The sequence below is a fragment of the Columba livia genome, chromosome 7, assembly GCF_036013475.1.
Source record: "Columba livia isolate bColLiv1 breed racing homer chromosome 7, bColLiv1.pat.W.v2, whole genome shotgun sequence".
NCBI classification, from domain to species: domain Eukaryota; kingdom Metazoa; phylum Chordata; class Aves; order Columbiformes; family Columbidae; genus Columba; species Columba livia.
In genome coordinates, this window is record NC_088608.1 from 16,583,397 (window position 1) to 16,599,926 (window position 16,530).

Sequence of the window (16,530 nt, forward strand, 5' to 3'; positions counted from 1 at the left end):
CTCCTCAGGCCATGGCTGGGTGCTGGGGAGATCCCTGAGGAGGGAGGAAGCACAGCTCCCCAGTCCTCTTCCCTCCAACGAGCAGAGTGGATGGCATCCAGTTAAGTGAAATAATTTATATAATTAGGAGACATTTTCATACAAAACCTCAGGCCTGGCCCCCAGACAGGGAGGGCGAAGTGGGGCAGGCTGGAAAATTACAAAGCACACACGGGAGAAGAGTGGTGAAACCCATCTCCCTCCTCCCTCTGTACACAAGTCACCTGGCAGAGCCAGGACACCATTGCTCAGCACAGCTTCTAACGATCAGGGCGCTGGACGCAGAACACTTTGGCTTGGTGGTCACCAGAGGTCGTCACCACAATGGAGGCATCCCTGTGGGGAGACGGGGCTCAGAGATGGGGCTGGGGGCTTTGGGCATCTCTCACCAACCCTGAAGACTCCCCATCCTTGGGACCAGACCCGAGGGGCACCCAAAGGAGAGACAGCTCATGACTGGAGTTCCTGAGGCTGGAGGCACTGCCACCTCTGGTCCCTCCACCCATCAGGGAAGGGATTTGGGGGTTACTTGCTTACTTGTTGACGGCAAAGTCGAGGATTTCAGCTGAGTGCCCTCGGTACTCGCTGATCATCTTCCCTGAGCGGGCGTCCCAGAGCCGCACAGCTCCATCCAGGCTGCAGGTGTAGACCACAGCCGAGCTCTCCTCCCACAGCAGCTGCACGATTCCTGACTGGGACAGGGGGAGGCCACAGGGTGAGCACTGGGGACCCCCAGAAAGTCTCAGCTCCCTCCATGTGCCCCCACCCCCAGTGCTGTCTGCATCCCCACAGGTCAGAGAGCCAGTTAGAGGGCATGTCCACTGTGCAGGGTCTGCGGCTGCCTTTGGGGAAGCTGGAGGGGCTGAGGGAGAAGCACAAATTGGAAACTGGCCCCAGGAAAGCCCCTGGGCTGCAAGAGAGGTCTTGGATGGGCCAAAAAAAAGACAGCACCCCCCCCTGTAGGCCTAGCGAGAGGAGGCAGGGCAATACCTCGTGTTGGCACTTATGCCTCAAGCTTTGTGTGGAGAGGTCGTAGATAGCCAGCGTGCCATCCAGGTAGCCCACGGCAGCCAGTGGCATCCTGCAGGGAGGAGAAGAGGTGTTATATGGGCCTGGGGGAAGCAGGGGTGGAAGTGCATGAAGGATCAAGGTTGAAGGCAAACCCTATGCTGAGGGCTACAGTATATCCAGAAGATGGGGGACAACTCGATGGCTGGATCCATAAGACACCCCAGTCAGGAAGCACAGTGGTCCATCATGCTATAGCCCAGAAACCCAACAAATTGTGGGGAGGACTAAGCAGCTGGGGTCCTTGTCCTCTGTGTCACACCCAAGTGACCTGGGATCTCCACAGCCAGCTGAGGAGGATGGAGGTGACAGAAATGCAGCAGAACAAGGATGGATAGAAATGGATCTGTTTGTAACAACCCCTGTAAGATACAGCGCTGAAGAGGGGCTGTCCCCACACTCACACATTACAGAAGCCCAGCGACTCCACCGAGTTGGACTCTGCCTCCTCGCCCTCGCCGGTGGGGGCCTTTGGAGCCGTGTTTTCCATCTTGAACACACACACCACCTGGGTAGAAGTAGGCTGATTAGTCCCTGCAGGGAGGGGAAGGGGACACCCAGTCACAGCGACTTCCCTTACCCAGAATCATGCCTACACCCCCTGGACACCAAAACCCAACCCCAAAGCATAAGCTCTTTGGAGCAAATGAGGAGGAACTTGCTTCTACGAACCCAGAAGGACCACCCAGTTACAAGTCCCACCAGCAGCTCGATGCAGTTGTATTAGCCAAGGGCGCCTCCTGCTGGTTGTTGGTGGCCAGCACAGGCTGCTCAGGGCCAGTAGAAGCCCGAACCACCCGGAGACACCAGCTTGGCCCAGGACAGGGCTTGGGAGGCAGGTCCCCCAGGACTCGTGGCTCTTGCCCCCACCCACACAGACCCACCTTGCCCGTGGCGGAGTTGACCAGCTTGGCATGACAGTCCACAGAGCCCGTCATGATCAAACTGCCATCCTGGTTGCTGGCCACACATGTCAAGGGGTCCTGGTGGCCATCCTGACCTGGGGAGCAAGCAGGAGAGGCATGAGCTCCATGTGTCCTCCCCAAGGAGACCCAGTTGGCCTTGAAACCCACCCTCCTGCAGCCTCCAGCTTCCCCAGCTCTGCCACCACCCCAGCAGCAGAGGACAGCCACCTGTGGGACAGGGAAATTCAGCACCGGGTTCCCTCCTGACTTCAGAAGTGCCACCTCTCCACTCAGGCAGAGATCAGAGCCCACTGGAAGGAGCCGTTCTCCAGTCAGGGAGGACCCCAGGTGATTAACCTCTTCCCTACCTTTCAGGACATGCAGCGAGGTTCCCTGCTTCAGGTCCCAGATGCGCATGGTCCCATCCTCATACCCCACCACCGCTCGCTTCCCTGGGCAAGACAGAGCCAGCGGATAGAAGCCAGAGCTCCCCCATCCCTCTGCCTCCCGCTCAGCACAGACTGGCAGAAGCAGGAGGGCAGACGATGGCAGCAGGATCCGTCACAGAGCTGGTGACGTTCCCACCCTGGACAGCCCCCTTGCCTCACCATCAGGCAGGATCCTGCCACACGTGGCCGGGCACGCAGGGCCCTGGAAGGTTTTGCAGTCTCCACTAGGGATCTTCCACATCCAGGAGTTGCCATCAGCCGTGCCCGCCAGAAGGACATGGGCTTGAGGGTGCCACTCCATCCACTGGGCAGAGAGGGACAGGCAGCGTCACAGGGGTGGTGTTCCCCATGCCACCCAGATGAGTCCCAGCTGCCAGCCTACCAGCTCCCCGCAGTACCAGCAGTGCCACTGCTCACCTCCAAGTCCCCCACCTCGAAGGACCACACTTCTTCCTTGGCGTCCACCCGCCACACTTTGATAAGCCCAGACATGTCACCCGTGGCCACAAATGTGGAGTCATGACTGAAGCTGGCACAGGTAACCGAGTCCTTGTGTCCTAGAGATGTGAGGGGACAGAGACTGCTCAGGGCAGGCTACAGAGAACGATCAAGAGCCTGGGTGCAGTAGAACATCAGCTGGCGAAGAGCATGTCTGGAGAGGTGTGGCTAGGAGGGAACACAGCCGCTCCCTCAGCCTCAAGCAGCTCACCTGAGCATTCAAACAGGAGCTCTCCATCGCTCACACGCCACACAAAGGCCTTGTCATCTTCCCCGCCTGTCACTGCCAGTGTGTTGGTCTTGGGGTCGAGACTCACGCAGAAAACGGAAGCTTCACAGAAGAGTAAAGAGGGACGGCATGACTCGGACACCGCTCACACCGCATCCAACGCTCCCAGGGGATCCAAACCCCACGCAGCGCTGGGTCTGGGCAGGATGTCAGAGAGCTGAACCCCCAGCCCAAATCACAGGAATCAGTTCTTCCCATAGGAAAGAACAGCACAGGCTGTCTGCCGAGACCGGGGCTCAAAGCGCTTCTCTACTGGAGTGTAAGTCGGAAACGAGCAAAGCCCAAAGCGTCACAGCCCCGAGTCGTGACAGCTGTCCCAGGAACAGCCAAGGGACAGCAGCCTGGCAAAATCCTGCTGCACGCCCTTGCTTTGGGGAAAGCCAGAGCGGGAGCAGGTCCTGAGGGGGATCCCAACTGCTGCACGTGCCCCCCGCTCACCTGAGTGGAGGGAGAACGTGACCTCGCTGTCATCCTGCGCCTCCATGCCGTCCTCCACTCCCTCGTCATCCTCCGTCTCCCAAGCCTCAGCATCGGGCTCTTCAGCACCCTCGTCGTCGAAGTCCACATCCTCCATCTCGTCGGCCAGGTCATCTGCAGAAAGCAACGGAGCACACATCAGGAGGCGGCTCGGCCCTGCCAGGGCCGACGGCTGTGGGCACAGGAGGACCGGGGCTCCCCGGGGGACGGCGCAGCGAGGGGCATGCACAATCCCGATGCCGCCGCGACCGGTAGACCGGGAGCAGAGAAGCCTCAAAGAAGGGGGAGTGACACGGGAAGAGGCCGCAGGCCCGGGGGGGAGGGAACGGGCCAGGAGCCGCGGCCGGGCTCGGCGCCGGGGCGGAGCGGGCCCGGTGCCCCCGTGTGAGCCCCCGCAAGCTCTATCCGGTGCGCGGCGCCCTGTCTCACCCGGCCCGGGCGGGCCCAGCTCCACCACCTCGATGATCTCCTCGTCGCCGTGGAAGCCCAGCTCCCCCGGGCCCTCCGCGGGCTCCATGCCGGCCTGCCCGCGCACCCCGCCCCGCCCCGCCGCCGCTTCCGCCGTTCTCTCCGCCCTGACCAATCCCCGCCCGCCGCCCTCCCGCCTCAGCCAACCTCGACCCGCGCCCTCACCCGGGCCCCTCCTCTTCCTCCAGCACGGTGGGTCGGCCCCGCCCCGCACGGTGCTCCCTGGGAGCTGTAGTTTCGCGTAGGCTGCCAGGGCAGGGCGGCCGCCCGGCGGCCCCCGCGCGGCGGACTGCAGCTCCCGGCATGCAGCGGGGCTGCCGCACACCCGCACGGCCCACCATGGCGGCGGCGCTCGGCAGACTGCGTGGTAACAGCGGGCGGGCGAAGGGAGCGGCCCCGGGGCGGGGGGGATCGGGAGCGTCCCGCCGTCACCCTCACAGTGCGGCCCCGCGGCCTCCGACACGCAGCCCCGGGGCGCTCCTCGGCCCGGCCGGGTGAGGAGAGGCCTCAGAGCCACGCCCCTAGCGCCCTTGGCCCTGCCCCTCAGAAGAGAGGTCTTAGAGCCACGCCCCTGGCGCGCTTGGCCACGCCTCCTCTGCATTGGCCACGCCACGCACGGCTCCATCCCCCGCCCCCGAGCGCCCCCTGCCGCCGGGGCAGAGGTTGAGCCCAGAGTCAAGGCCAAGGGCAGGGCCGGAGCCTCAGGCTGGGCCCCCACACGCTGCCCCATGGCCACCCTTCTCTAACGCCTCTCTCCCACAGGGCTGCTGGCAGCGGGCCCCACCAGGCCCTGGGGGCAGCCAGCCCCCCTGGGCACACGGCTCCTGGGGCGGAACTGCCACCAGCCAGCGGGGCCACGGGCCAGCCCGGAGCCCAGAAGTGGGGGGCTCCCCGAAGGGGTGGAGTACATCCCCACGCGCAAAGCCAAGAACCCGATGAAGCCGGTGGGGGTGGCCTGGTGAGTGCTGGGGGGACGTACTGGCTCGGAGGGGCAGGAGAGGCACCAGGGGCCTCCTCTGGGGTGGGATGGGGCGTCTCAGGGGCCTGCAGTGCTGAGCAGTGGGGTGTCTGTGCCACCCCAGGGCCCTTGTGTCCCCGTTGGCTCTCTTCATCTCCTGCCTGGCTGTCCTGCAGGGCCATCGGCTTGCCCTCTGGCATCATCCTCTTCCTCCTGGCCAAGCGGGAAGTGGACAAAAACCGGATGGAGCAGCTCAAAATCCGCCGTACGATGATGGAAGCCAACCAGGGCGAGTACAAGACAGAGCGATACCAGAGGGTGGTCAGGGGGGCATAGCCAGGCTGCCTCAGCCTGGCACCATACGGATGCCAGCCCCATGGGCCATGTGGTGCTGGCACCTGCCCTCCTTGTCCAGCCAGTGGGGTGGTTGTGGGGCTGGACAGGGACAAATAAAACAGGTCCTGGTGAGTGCAATACCTTGGTGCAGCTGCAGTCTCTCAGCCCTCAGACCCGGGCTCTGCCTGCCCCCAGAGCAGGGGGGGCAACTGCCCTGCAGCTGGGGTTCTGCCTCCAGGGGCAGGGGAGTATGGGCCAGAGGGGAGGCCAGGCCTGGATCAGCTCAACCTTGTGTTTTCCACCCTAAAGTGGGGTTTGCGCTGCCCCAGGCCGCAGCCCCCACTGAGGCTGCCCACAGGTTGTCGGGGGAGTTGCCACAACAGTAAGACGGGGACCATCTGGAAAATTAAAGTGTTTTATTTAGCAACTTTGCCCACCTCTGTGGCTGCAGGGTCTCTGCCACATGAGCTCTGCCACAGGGGTCCCAGCTGCCCCTCTGCCCACACCCGGCACTGCTGCAGCTCAGGGCGGGGGCATGGCTGGAGCCACATTTAAGGCACCAAGTGAATAACATGGACTGGGCTCTGCCAAAAAAAATGCCAACACAATCCCAGCAGCTGCTGCCAGCTCCCTGTGCCCAGGCAGGACCGCAGTGCTCCGCTGCCAGACCAACACAGACCTCAGTGAGCTGTGCCAAGGCTGGGCACTGCCTAAACCAGCAGCTGGTCCCCCCCAGCTGCCCCTGGAGGCTTACGGGGGGGTGATCAAGGGAAGCCCTTTTCTTAGCAGCCTACAGGTAGGGATGCTGAAGCATTAGGAGTCACTGTAAGCAGCCATTCTGTACAGAGGCCAGAGAAGGGGGTGAGGGGCAGTGGGGGGGGGGCAGAAGTGGTCCCAAGGCTAATCCCGGCCCACAATCTGCAGCAGGAAGGTGAAGATGTAGACGATGTCGGTGTAGATAGTGAGAGCACCGTAGATGTACTCCTCGGGGCTTATTGTGTTCTTCCTGTTCCCCAGCACAAGTTGGGTGTCATAGGCAAGGAACTGGGGTACAGAGAGTGTGTCAAGCAGGGACTGGGCGGGGGGAGCCTGCCTGACACCCGCTGCCCACCCCATCAACTCACCAGGGTGAAGGCGATGGCGCCAATGGCAGCATACAGCATGTGGAGCCAGGGGACCTGCGCGGGGAAGGGGACACAGGCAGGGTGAGCTGGGTGCTGGCAGGCAGCAGGCAAGGCAGGGCAGGTTCTGCCTGGATCCCAACAAAATGCCGGTGATGCTGACGCCAACACACCCTCTCCCTGCAGGCAAGCTGCCTCTGCCGTGGCCAGCACCACACCCTACATACCAGCAAAGGGGAACAACCCAAATCCCCCCTGCCTGTAACAGCCCCGGGGAAACCCAGCTGAGTAGACCCATGGCATCCTGCAGCCCCTCTGACCCCCCCACTCACATATTTGAAGGAGAGGACGATGGCAGTGATGATCCCAGTCACCATGACCACGATGCCCAGCACGCAGAAGAGCCCCGTACATGATGTAAAATCAACCTGCAGCGGGGGGGACATACATGTATCATGTGAAAGCCTGGGGTCTCCCCACCACCCAGCTCCCCAACCTGACCCCAGGGCAGGACAGGGCACGTCCCCTCCTCACCTTGGTCTGGAAGCAGAAGACAGTGACAATGATGGCCACAATGGCAGTGATGAGCATGGCGATCAGGACAGCTTTGGTCTGGTACATGCTGTGGATGGAGGGGACACCAGACTCACCCCATGCTTTGGGAGCTCCCTGCCATGGGAGGTGTTGGTGACCTCCCATGGCCCCAGTCCCGGGCAGGGAACCTGCTGTCTCCGAGCTCAGAGAACAGGGGTGTCCCCTGGCAAACTCTCATTTGAGCCAGCCATGCAGGGGGCAACAGGAGGAACCCCAGCTCCTGTCACCACAGGGTCCTCAGAACATACCTGGCGATTGTACCTGTCATCAAACCCATGGCCAACGTCTGCAGGAGAGAAGGGCAGACTCAGCAGGGCAGCGGCACCAGGGGGGCAGGTTTACTGCTGGGGGCAGTTCCTGGCTGCCCCCAGCCTGCCCACACGTCCCCCCATCCAGACCACCTGGGGAGCTGGGGTGCCATGGGGGCACCCCTGGCCCCGCCACCAGCCCCAGCCCACTCACAAAGATGCTCAGCAGGATGATGTTCCAGGGGAAGCGTCTCCTGGGGACAAAAACAGAGAAGAGAGGTGAGTTGGTGACAGTGGCCATGTCATGTCCCCCTGGTTCCCAACCCCCAGGGACAGCCCCAGGCAAGGACCCGTCCCGATGCCCCAAAGACCCCCCATACCCACAGTCCCCCACCCCATGCGTCCCAGCCACCAGTGACTCACCGGGGACCCTGGCAGCAGGCCAGCACCACGTAGGTCACCAGGAACACAGCGCTGCAGAGAGAGACAGTGGGTGTCAGCCCTGGGATCCCTTTGGGCTAGAAGGCAGCAATTGTGGGGTGCCAGCTGTTGGAGGGCACCCCAGGGGGGCACAAGCTGGGGACCCCCTACTCACTATGAGGCATAGTAGATGGCAGCGTTCCTCTGGACAAAAGAGCGGACGGGGGAGCTGCAGGATGGGAGGGATGAGTGTAAGGGAGGGGGGGACAGCAACTACTGTCCCCTCGGGAGCCCCCCATGGGGGACATAGGGCCAGGCTTCCCCCTTTTTTGGAGCAAAGATAAGGAGGGACACCCCAACTCACACGAAGGTGAACACAGCAATGATTCCCACTGTCACCAGCAGCTGCAGGGAGATGATGGAGTAGACCTGCGAGAGACAAGGGGCAGTCAGCACCTGGCCTCCCACCTGACAGGTGTCCCCCCACCCTGATGGGTGCCCCCGACCCCCAGGACTTGCCTTGCGGATGAAAGTGTGCCGGACCTTCTTGTCATCCCAGTCGGTCGATGGGAAGCGGGAACTGTCTCCAATGACATCGTCACCTGCAGGGGGGGACACCCCTCAGCACCAGGGTGCGCTGCGCAACCCCCTGCAGCACTCCTGTTTCTAGTGTCCCCCAAAAAATACTCCAAGCTGCCTGCACTTACCGAACCGAATAGGCATGGTGGGCATGGCCATCCCTGGCTGGGCGTACCCCCCTGCCACAGGGTACCCCCCCGGCTGAGAATACCCCCCTGCTGCAGGGTACCCTGCTGCTGCAGGGTACCCCCCTGGCTGTGAATACCCCCCAGCATAGTGGGGGGGCTGGGGGTAGCCCCCCGGAGGCGGGGGATACAGGGGGTTCTTGTCATCGTACGTGGGGGGCGCATTGGGCTGCGCCATGGCGGCTCCCTGCGTCTCTCACGGGCACCTGAAGGGGAGAAAAGATGGGAGGTCGTCAGCAAAGGTCCCTCTCCCTGGGCAGGTCGTGTCCCCAGCAAGCAGAGCCACAGGTACAAGGACACAGGGGACAGTGGAGCCACAAAACCTCCCCCTCCCACTTTAAGAGTGGCTTTTAATTAGGAAGGACGAGCTGGCCTCAGTGCCAGAGGGTCAATGAGAGGTGAGGGACGCTCCCACTGTCCTTTGGCAAGGGCCACCCACATTCCTGTGCCCTGAGTCCCCGCGTCAGTGGCCAGCCACGGGCAGGGCACGGCCACGCGCTCAAGCAGCGACAGGGACGTGACCTCTCCAGCCTCTGGCGCTCACTCTGTCACGGCTGGAGGACAGGGAGCACACCACTGCACCCTGGCTGGTCTCGCTGCCCTGGAAGCAGCACCACCGTGCCTGCTGCCTGGGATAGAAACCCAGGGCCTGACCCTGATCCCATCCATACAGACCCCACTGCTCCACCCCCTGCTTTGGAGGTGCCCCCCATCCAGCAGCCTGGCAGGCTATTTGGGGGCTCCAGCATCTCCCCTTAGAGTTATAGGACACAGACCTCCTGCGTTCCCCCAGAGAGTTATAGGACGAAAGTGCCACCCACATCACTTGGGAGGGAGGCAGACACATTGGTGGGGAGGGGAACCAGGACCCCCCCAGGGCTGAGCTCAACCCCCTGACCACGTCGAGCCCCCTCGCAGAGCCCCCAGCAGCCACGAGCAGCCAGCCCAGGCGCAGGGCCAGCCGCTGGGCTTGGTTCCAGGAGGAGACGGAGGAGGAGGAAAGCAGGATCTCCAAGGCCAGGAAAACAACAGCGCTGCCAGGAGCCGGTGCCAGACCTTCACCCGCCTGCTACCCCCCGGCACTGGCACCAGGGACAGCCACTCCAAGCCTCAGGCAGGTGTGTTACCCCTGCCCGCAGCTGTGACGTGACCCAGGGACCGTCCCTGGGAAGGGACCAGAATCTGCCCCAACCAGGAATGGGCTGGGAGGGGACCAGGCACTTCCTCCAGCATGATGTCAGCACTTCCCGCAGCCAGACTGGGCAGCAGCTGTGCTGGGGAGGGCACACCCGGGCCAGCTATGCCAGGGAGCAGCTCAGGGTCCATCCCTCCCACCATACGTCCATCCCAGACACGGAAGAGCTCCCATAGCCCCACCACCCTTCGCCATGGCAATGACGACGGTGCTGTAAACAACCTGCATGGCAGTCACCACCCCAGCCAGGAAGTTTTGCTTTTGCTGCTCCACAGTTTTCCAAAAAGCACCTCATGCCCCCTGGAACTGCCTTGTCTGTAGGGCCAGGGAGGGAAGGGCCCAAAATAGGACCCTGACCCCAAGAACACCCCTGTGACCGGCACCAGTTAGGGGGGGACTGGAATCCATGGGAGGGGATCTAAGCATTTCGGGAAAGCGGGATGGCTCTGAGCAGCACATGGATTCTGAGGAGTCCCACCCTGTGCCCATGGCCAGCACACTGTGGCAGGGGTCCACTGCCTGCCCCAGCCTCTCCTGTCCCCATCGCAGCAGGGTGGCCTCAGGGCCTGGGAAGGAACTAGCCCAACGGGTCCCTGCGGCTGCCGCACCCAGGGAGGCAGGCAGCACCCCACACCCTCCCTGACACCCCAAGCCGGGGTACAGTGATGCCCCAAAAGCAGAGATGACCAGCCATGAGGACACCCAGATTGACTCGGTGGCCCTGGTGTGACATGCCGTCCCCGGGAACAAGGTGCTGCTCTGCGCTGGCACCATGACTCAGCACAGATAAAGTGCACATGGCAGGGACTTGGGGTGCAGGCGGCTGTCACCCCCGGCATGGCCCCATAGGTGGCACCAGGCAATGTCCCCACTGGCCACCCCAGCACTCCTGCCAGGCTCAGGACCCTGCCACCAGCTCCAAGGAGACCCTGGGGTGCCAAGGGCCACGTTGGTGGGGGAACAGGGTTTGGGGTGGGGGTCAGGGCTCCCCACTTTCCCTGTGGCTCCCTACAGTGAGGCTGCCTGGGAAAGCATCTGACTTCCCAGAATAGCCTGGAAGGTCCCGTCAGGACAACATGAGCTGGTACAGCACAGCACGGTTTGGTAGGGCACAGTTCAGTACGGCACAGCCTGGTACGGCACAGCCTGGTACGGCACAGCTCCTCCACACAGCATGGCACGGCTCGGTAGGGCAAAACTCAAGACAACACAGCTTGGCCTGGCTCAGCCCAGCCCAGCTCGGCAGGGCTCAGGCCAGGAGGGGGGGGTCAGCACCGCCCACCCAAGCCGGGTTTCCCCACTGCCCGCCCCCATGCCGCTCACACAGGACACGAATTTGCAAGACTTCAGCATCGCCCCTGCCTCTCTGCCTCCCCCTTCCGAGCCCCCTCCCGGGACACAGGGGTGTGTGACAGGGTTGTCCTCCTGTGTCCAAGCCGAGGCGCCCCCCCATCACTCAGAGCCAGTCCCCACGCACCCCACACCCTGCCGGGCACAGGCCCGTGCCCTCGCCTGCTGAGACACTCCGGGAGGTCCGTTGGGACACCCCCCACAGCACAAAGGACGGTGCCGCCGCCGGACCGCCCCACTCTTTGGCCCGATAACCCCCCACGCGATCCCGTGGGGTCTGGAAAACTGGCCCCAGCCCTACAGCAGTGTCCCGTCCGTGGGGCTTCTGTCACCCCGCGTCCCTGACCGCGGGACTCCGCTCCGACCCGCTCCGTCCGCCGTGCAGAACCTCTCCCCGAAGTGCCCCCACCCGCGTCCCCGCTGTTCAGGGACCGGCCTCCCACCCTCGCCCGGTTCCCGCCGCCCTCCGGGACGCTCGGTCCGCTACTGGGACACTCCTCCACCAGCTGTGCCACCGGAGGTGGCCGGTACAGGGCGGGTAAGGAGGGGTGAGGGCGCAGTGAACGGGGCGAAGGGGAAGACGGGGGAACGGGAAGGACAGCCGGCCGGGAGGGTCCCCATAACTCACCCTCGTCAGCGGCCCCACACGAGAACTGGAAGCGGCGTGGGGTGCGGAGCGGATCCGGGCCGCCCTACCTGCTGCGCGCTGTTCCGCCGGGCTGCGGCCGAGACGAGCTGGGACGGGGCGGACGGGGCGGGGGAAGGCACCGCCCGCCCCCTCGATCCCCCCCGCGCCGCGCCCCCCCGCGGCAGCTCCGCGCTGCTGCTCCCCGGAGGAACCGGGTGAGCCGGGGCGGGATGCGCCCCTCGTCCTGTTGCCCTCCGGCACAGACCCCCTGACCCCCGCCCGCCGAAGGGAACCCCAGCCGCTCACACGGGACCACCTTCTTGACGTCTCTGACGTCACTTATTCACGCAGTGACGTCAACCGGGGGGAACACCCTTTACGGCAACAGGGTGGAGGGAATCCCCTTCTCTCTGCCGGTGACGCACTCGGTGTCCCCCTCCCCGTCTCCGGTTCCCGCGGCAGTGACGCGGCTTGACCAGCAGGGGCCGCGCCGAGCGCGGCGGCGGGGGCGTGTCCGGGGCGCCAGCGTGACGCGGGTGGGAGGGGGCGTGTCCGCGCGGCATGGCCGCGGGGCGCGGGGGGCGGCTCCCGGGGCATGGCGGGGCTGCGCGGCGGGCGGTGGTGGCTGTTGTCCGCGGGCTGGCGGCCGCTTGCCTACGCCGCTGCCTGCCCCTCCGCCGCCTCGCCCGCCGCGCCGCCGCCGCCCTCATGGCCCTCGCCGGCCCGCTGCTGTTCCGCGTGGGGTGAGTGTCCGCCGCTCCGGTAACGGACGCCGGGTCCGCCCGCCTTTGTTCTGCCTCCGTGAGGAAGGGCCCGTCCTTTCCCGCTTGTGCGGAGCTTCTCGGGAAGGGCAGCGTGGTGTGCTTCGGTCCTGCTGGCACGGGGGGGCCGGGCTGCAGCTTTTGGGGTCAGCCCCCAGCGGGTACTCAGCCCTCCCGGGCCGGAGGGGCGAGGGCAGGCGCTGTCAGCCCGGCTACTGGGGGGTGCTTCTCAGAGCCGGGGAATTAGCCATCGGCTCCCCCAACACGGTAACGGTCATCCTCGTATCTGGCATCCTTCCCATGGGGTTCGTTCTCTTGGGTCTAATCATTAACCCGCACTGGCCGTGACCCTGGTGCCCAGTGCTGGCAGGAGCCCCCGACTCCCGGCTTTGGACTTCCACTCCCCACAGATGGCAGAGAAGCCCTGGCTCCTGCCGGGATCCCTCTCTGGTGTACCTGCCGGGATCAGCGCGGAGCATGTAACCATTCAGGAGGATGTAACCATTCAGGAGGATGCTCTTGGCCAGGAGTTGGGCTTTGCAACCTCTGACTTTGCGTGTCCTTCAGAGCATCAGTCCCCCTCCCCAGACCTGAAACACTGCCATATAAATAGGGTGCTACTCCTGAGCCCCACAGCCCTCGTCTGTTGCACTCCCGTGGAGCACATGCTGTGGGGGCATTTCTTGCTTCCCCTTTCCTCGTCCAGTTCTGCTGGCCGCTTCCCTTTTCCCGGCAGCCATGGCACCCAGGGCAGGCCCTTGCAGCAGGGTCAGCCCTGGGCATGGCCACCCCCCAGGGTGGGGGGTTACAGCCAATGATGCCCAGCAGCCAAAGTGCTGATGCTGGCAAAGCTCTCAGGCTCCAGCTCTTTCAAGTGAGCAGAGCCCTCCTGGACAGATGGACAGATGGATGCCACCACAGCGATGCCCACCCCACTGGTCCTTGCTGCCCAGAGCAGCTGGGGTGGGATCTGCCTGGGGAACCAATTCTGCCCTTGCTGCAGATCTGGGGCAGGGGGAGGACACTCCACCTCTGGCCCCCTCGTGTGGGAAAGTGACCCCGTGTGTGTCCCCCGGCAGGGACCTGGGCACTGCCTTGGCCCTCACAGCAGTGCTCTCCCCAGGTGGGCTCCTTGGGGGGCTGTTGTTAATGCCGGGGGTATCTACCCTCCCCAGGTACAGTCTGTACTCCCGCACACGGCTCGGCTACTTCTTCTACCAGTGGCAGGTGAAGAAGGCCCGGGAGCGGTACCCACACGGTCACTCCGTACCCCAGCCCTGCCACTTCCCTGGTGAGTCTTGGTGAGCCACCCCCACCATGACCCCGTCATGTCCCCCACACTTTGGGGTGGGGAGGGTTTGCCATCACCATATTGCTCAAAGTGTGTTTCACTGAGAATTTAATTTAACATGTGGGTAGTTTGGCCTGTCCCCCCACACCTTTCCCAAGCCAGAGTGTCATGCCCTGATATCTGTCTGTCCATCCCCCTCCAGGGGTGAAAATCCTGCCCATTCCTGTGCTCTCCAACAACTACAGCTACCTGGTCATCGACACTGGCTCCAGCCGAGCAGCTGTCGTCGACCCCTCTGACCCTCTGGCTGTGCAGGTGAGAACACCTTGGCCCTCCCTGACAAGGTGTTTGGGTGTCTCCAGGAGAGGGGGGTTCTCTGGCTTTTTTGAGGAGCAGAGGGGGCAAATCTGCTGCTAATCTGCAGCCCTAGTGCCTGGGGCAAGGTTGGAGGAGTGATGGGGCTCATCTAGCACCTGGAGAGCTGGGCAAGGATGAGATGGGGATTTAGGGGGAGACCAGTATTGGGGCTTTGTCCCCGTCCCCACAAATCTCTCTGTGTGTCCCCCCCCCAATTCCCAGGCTGCTATTGAAGAAGAGGGTGTGATGCTGGAGGCCATATTCTGCACCCACAAACACTGGTAAGGGGCAAGTGGGGGCCCTGGGAGGGTTGGTGACTGCTCTGGAGGGTGCCCCAGCTGAGGTGACCCCCATCCCTACCCTGTGTGGGATGAGGGGACACATATGGGGACACTGACCTCCCTGTCCCCAGGGACCACAGCGGGGGGAACGCATCACTCCGCCAGCGGCACGGCTCCTGCAAGGTGTACGGCAGCTCCCTCGATGCCATCCCGGAGCTCACCAAGTAAGTCCTGCACCCCTATGGCTCTCCCAGCACCCCTGCAAATTTGAGGGGTGGAGGCTTTACCCTCAACCATCACTCTCTGCTCGACCCACCCACCGGTCCTTCCCCCCGATGGGCAGATGTCTTGGAGGCTCGTGACACTAGTGCACTGGGGAGGTGTTGCATGGGGAGGTGGGGATTTTGGGGTGCTGGGTGGGGTGGGGGTCACCCTGATGATGCACCTCTCTGCCCGGCATAGCCCACTTGCAGACAGGGAGAAGGTGAGCGTGGGCCGCCTGACCTTCGAGGCGCTCACCACACCTGGCCACACTGTTGGCCACACGGCATATGTGCTGGATGGGGGGCCCTTTGGTGGCCCCCCCTGCCTCTTCTCCGGGGACCTCCTCTTCCTTGCCGGCTGTGGTGAGTGTGGCCAACCCCAGACTTGGGTGGCTAGGGGGGGAAGGGGGATGCCCATCCTGAAAAGGGCTTGGGGGGACCCCACAATCCACCCCTTTTGATGGGTGGTTGTGTGGGGGTCCAGGCAGGCTGTTTGAGGGCTCCCCTGAGACCATGCTCGCCTCCTTGGATGTAGCCATGGGCTTGGGTGAGGACACACTGCTATGGCCAGGTGAGTGTCTCCAACCGCGGGGCAGAGTTGCTGGTGTCCCCCTCTAGCCCACACCACCAAGCTGGGGAGCCAGGCGGGGGCAATACTAAGGCATATGGGGTCCCCAGGGCATGAGTACGCACTGGAGTGCCTGACCTTCGCCAGCCTCCTAGAGCTTGACAACCCCGCGCTGGAGCAGAAGCTGCAGTGGGCGGCACAGCAGCGGCAGGAGAAGAGGAGCACGGTGAGGCTGGGGGATGTCCTTGGCTGCAGTCCCCCCACTCCAGCCCCTTGCAGGGTTCCCCCTCCCTCAGTGGGGATGCTGCACCCCAGCACCCTCTTGCGTGAGTGCTGCGGGGGGCTCCCAGCTCCCTGCCCGGGGGTGCTGCCTCCGGCGGGGGGGCTGAGTGGCTGTCCCCGCAGTGCCCCTCTACGCTGGGGGAGGAGCAGACCTACAACCCCTTCCTGCGGACCCACCGGCCCGAGCTGCAGGCAGCGCTGGGGCTGCAGCAGGGTGGCGGAGAACACCCTGATGCCTTCCGCGCCCGTGTCCTCAAGGAGGTGCGGAGGCGCAAGGACCTCTACAAAGCCACCTAGACTCCTCTGCCTGGACACCCACTTTCCATGGAGCCAGGTGCTGCTCGGGCACAGAGGGACCAGGGACTGTGGTTTGTTTTGCTGTGAATCTCCCTCCTGGGGTGCAGGGCTGGAGGGTAGGAAGAGTGGACTCTCCTCCATGTGGGCACCCTGTAAGTGATCCCTGCCTTTGCTCCCCCAGACTTGGGGGTCACCAGCTGTCATGTAGAAGCACCTCGATCCCCTTTCTGGGGGTCCATAACCCTCAACTCCACTGCCAAGGCTGTAAAGACAGCTCCAAGGGCTTTTCCTATCACCCCCCTGTTTTTCTGGGAGCCCTCAATTTCACCCTCAGCACTCAGGGAGTCCCCCCTTTCCCTGGCAGCCCCCAGTGCTGTGCATTTCCTTTGGGGTGGGGCTGGGATGGAGCCAGCAAGGGGTGGGAGCGCAGTGCTACCTCTAGGCAAGTGGTTCTTCTCCGGCACCCCATGCTTGGTGCCAGACCCCCCTGCTCCCCATACACACATTGGGATGGGGCCATGAGAGCACACTGGTGGGGTGTGGGAGCATGCTGCTGTACTGGGGACTGAAGTCCCCTCACCAACCCCCCAAAATAAAAGACTGGGTCGGGTTTACTTCTGCTT

At 63.7% G+C, this 16,530-nt stretch overlaps 3 protein-coding genes across 7 annotated transcripts; 1 reads left to right on the plus strand and 2 right to left on the minus strand.

Annotated features, from left to right (window-relative positions):
* Positions 1–101: 101 nt before the first annotated feature.
* On the minus strand, positions 102–5,757 carry AAMP (angio associated migratory cell protein). Of its 4 annotated transcripts, none has more exons than XM_005498670.3 (11): positions 5,629–5,757; positions 3,687–3,839; positions 3,171–3,290; positions 2,879–3,018; positions 2,621–2,765; positions 2,381–2,464; positions 1,992–2,107; positions 1,512–1,615; positions 1,030–1,120; positions 577–731; positions 102–375 (listed from the first exon to the last, which is right to left on the minus strand). In XM_005498670.3, exons 2-11 carry the CDS (start codon positions 3,820–3,822, stop codon positions 300–302), a joined length of 1,167 nt encoding a protein of 388 aa, XP_005498727.3. In that variant the 5' UTR covers positions 3,823–3,839; positions 5,629–5,757; the 3' UTR covers positions 102–299. The 4 variants fall into 4 exon arrangements, with proteins under 4 accessions (XP_005498727.3, XP_064926780.1, XP_064926782.1 ...); XM_065070708.1 differs by lacking the exon at positions 5,629–5,757 and adding an exon at positions 4,359–4,382; XM_065070710.1 differs by lacking the exon at positions 5,629–5,757 and adding an exon at positions 4,155–4,319.
* Positions 4,409–16,521, plus strand: PNKD (PNKD metallo-beta-lactamase domain containing). 2 transcript variants are annotated; one of them, XM_065070727.1, is made up of 10 exons: positions 4,409–4,560; positions 4,956–5,151; positions 13,744–13,859; positions 14,062–14,174; positions 14,439–14,497; positions 14,629–14,721; positions 14,960–15,123; positions 15,245–15,331; positions 15,439–15,554; positions 15,734–16,521. In XM_065070727.1, the coding sequence occupies exons 1-10, from the start codon at positions 4,497–4,499 to the stop codon at positions 15,905–15,907; spliced, it is 1,182 nt and encodes a 393-aa protein (XP_064926799.1). In that variant the 5' UTR covers positions 4,409–4,496; the 3' UTR covers positions 15,908–16,521. The 2 variants fall into 2 exon arrangements, with proteins under 2 accessions (XP_064926799.1, XP_064926798.1); XM_065070726.1 differs by lacking the exons at positions 4,409–4,560; positions 4,956–5,151 and adding an exon at positions 12,331–12,550.
* TMBIM1 (transmembrane BAX inhibitor motif containing 1) lies at positions 5,887–12,057 on the minus strand. Its single transcript, XM_065070728.1, has 12 exons — positions 11,808–12,057; positions 8,578–8,840; positions 8,390–8,472; positions 8,235–8,299; positions 8,046–8,099; positions 7,874–7,924; positions 7,665–7,704; positions 7,451–7,488; positions 7,143–7,230; positions 6,941–7,036; positions 6,612–6,665; positions 5,887–6,531 (listed from the first exon to the last, which is right to left on the minus strand). Exons 2-12 carry the CDS (start codon positions 8,810–8,812, stop codon positions 6,388–6,390), a joined length of 948 nt encoding a protein of 315 aa, XP_064926800.1. The 5' UTR covers positions 8,813–8,840; positions 11,808–12,057; the 3' UTR covers positions 5,887–6,387.
* Positions 16,522–16,530: the final 9 nt, after the last annotated feature.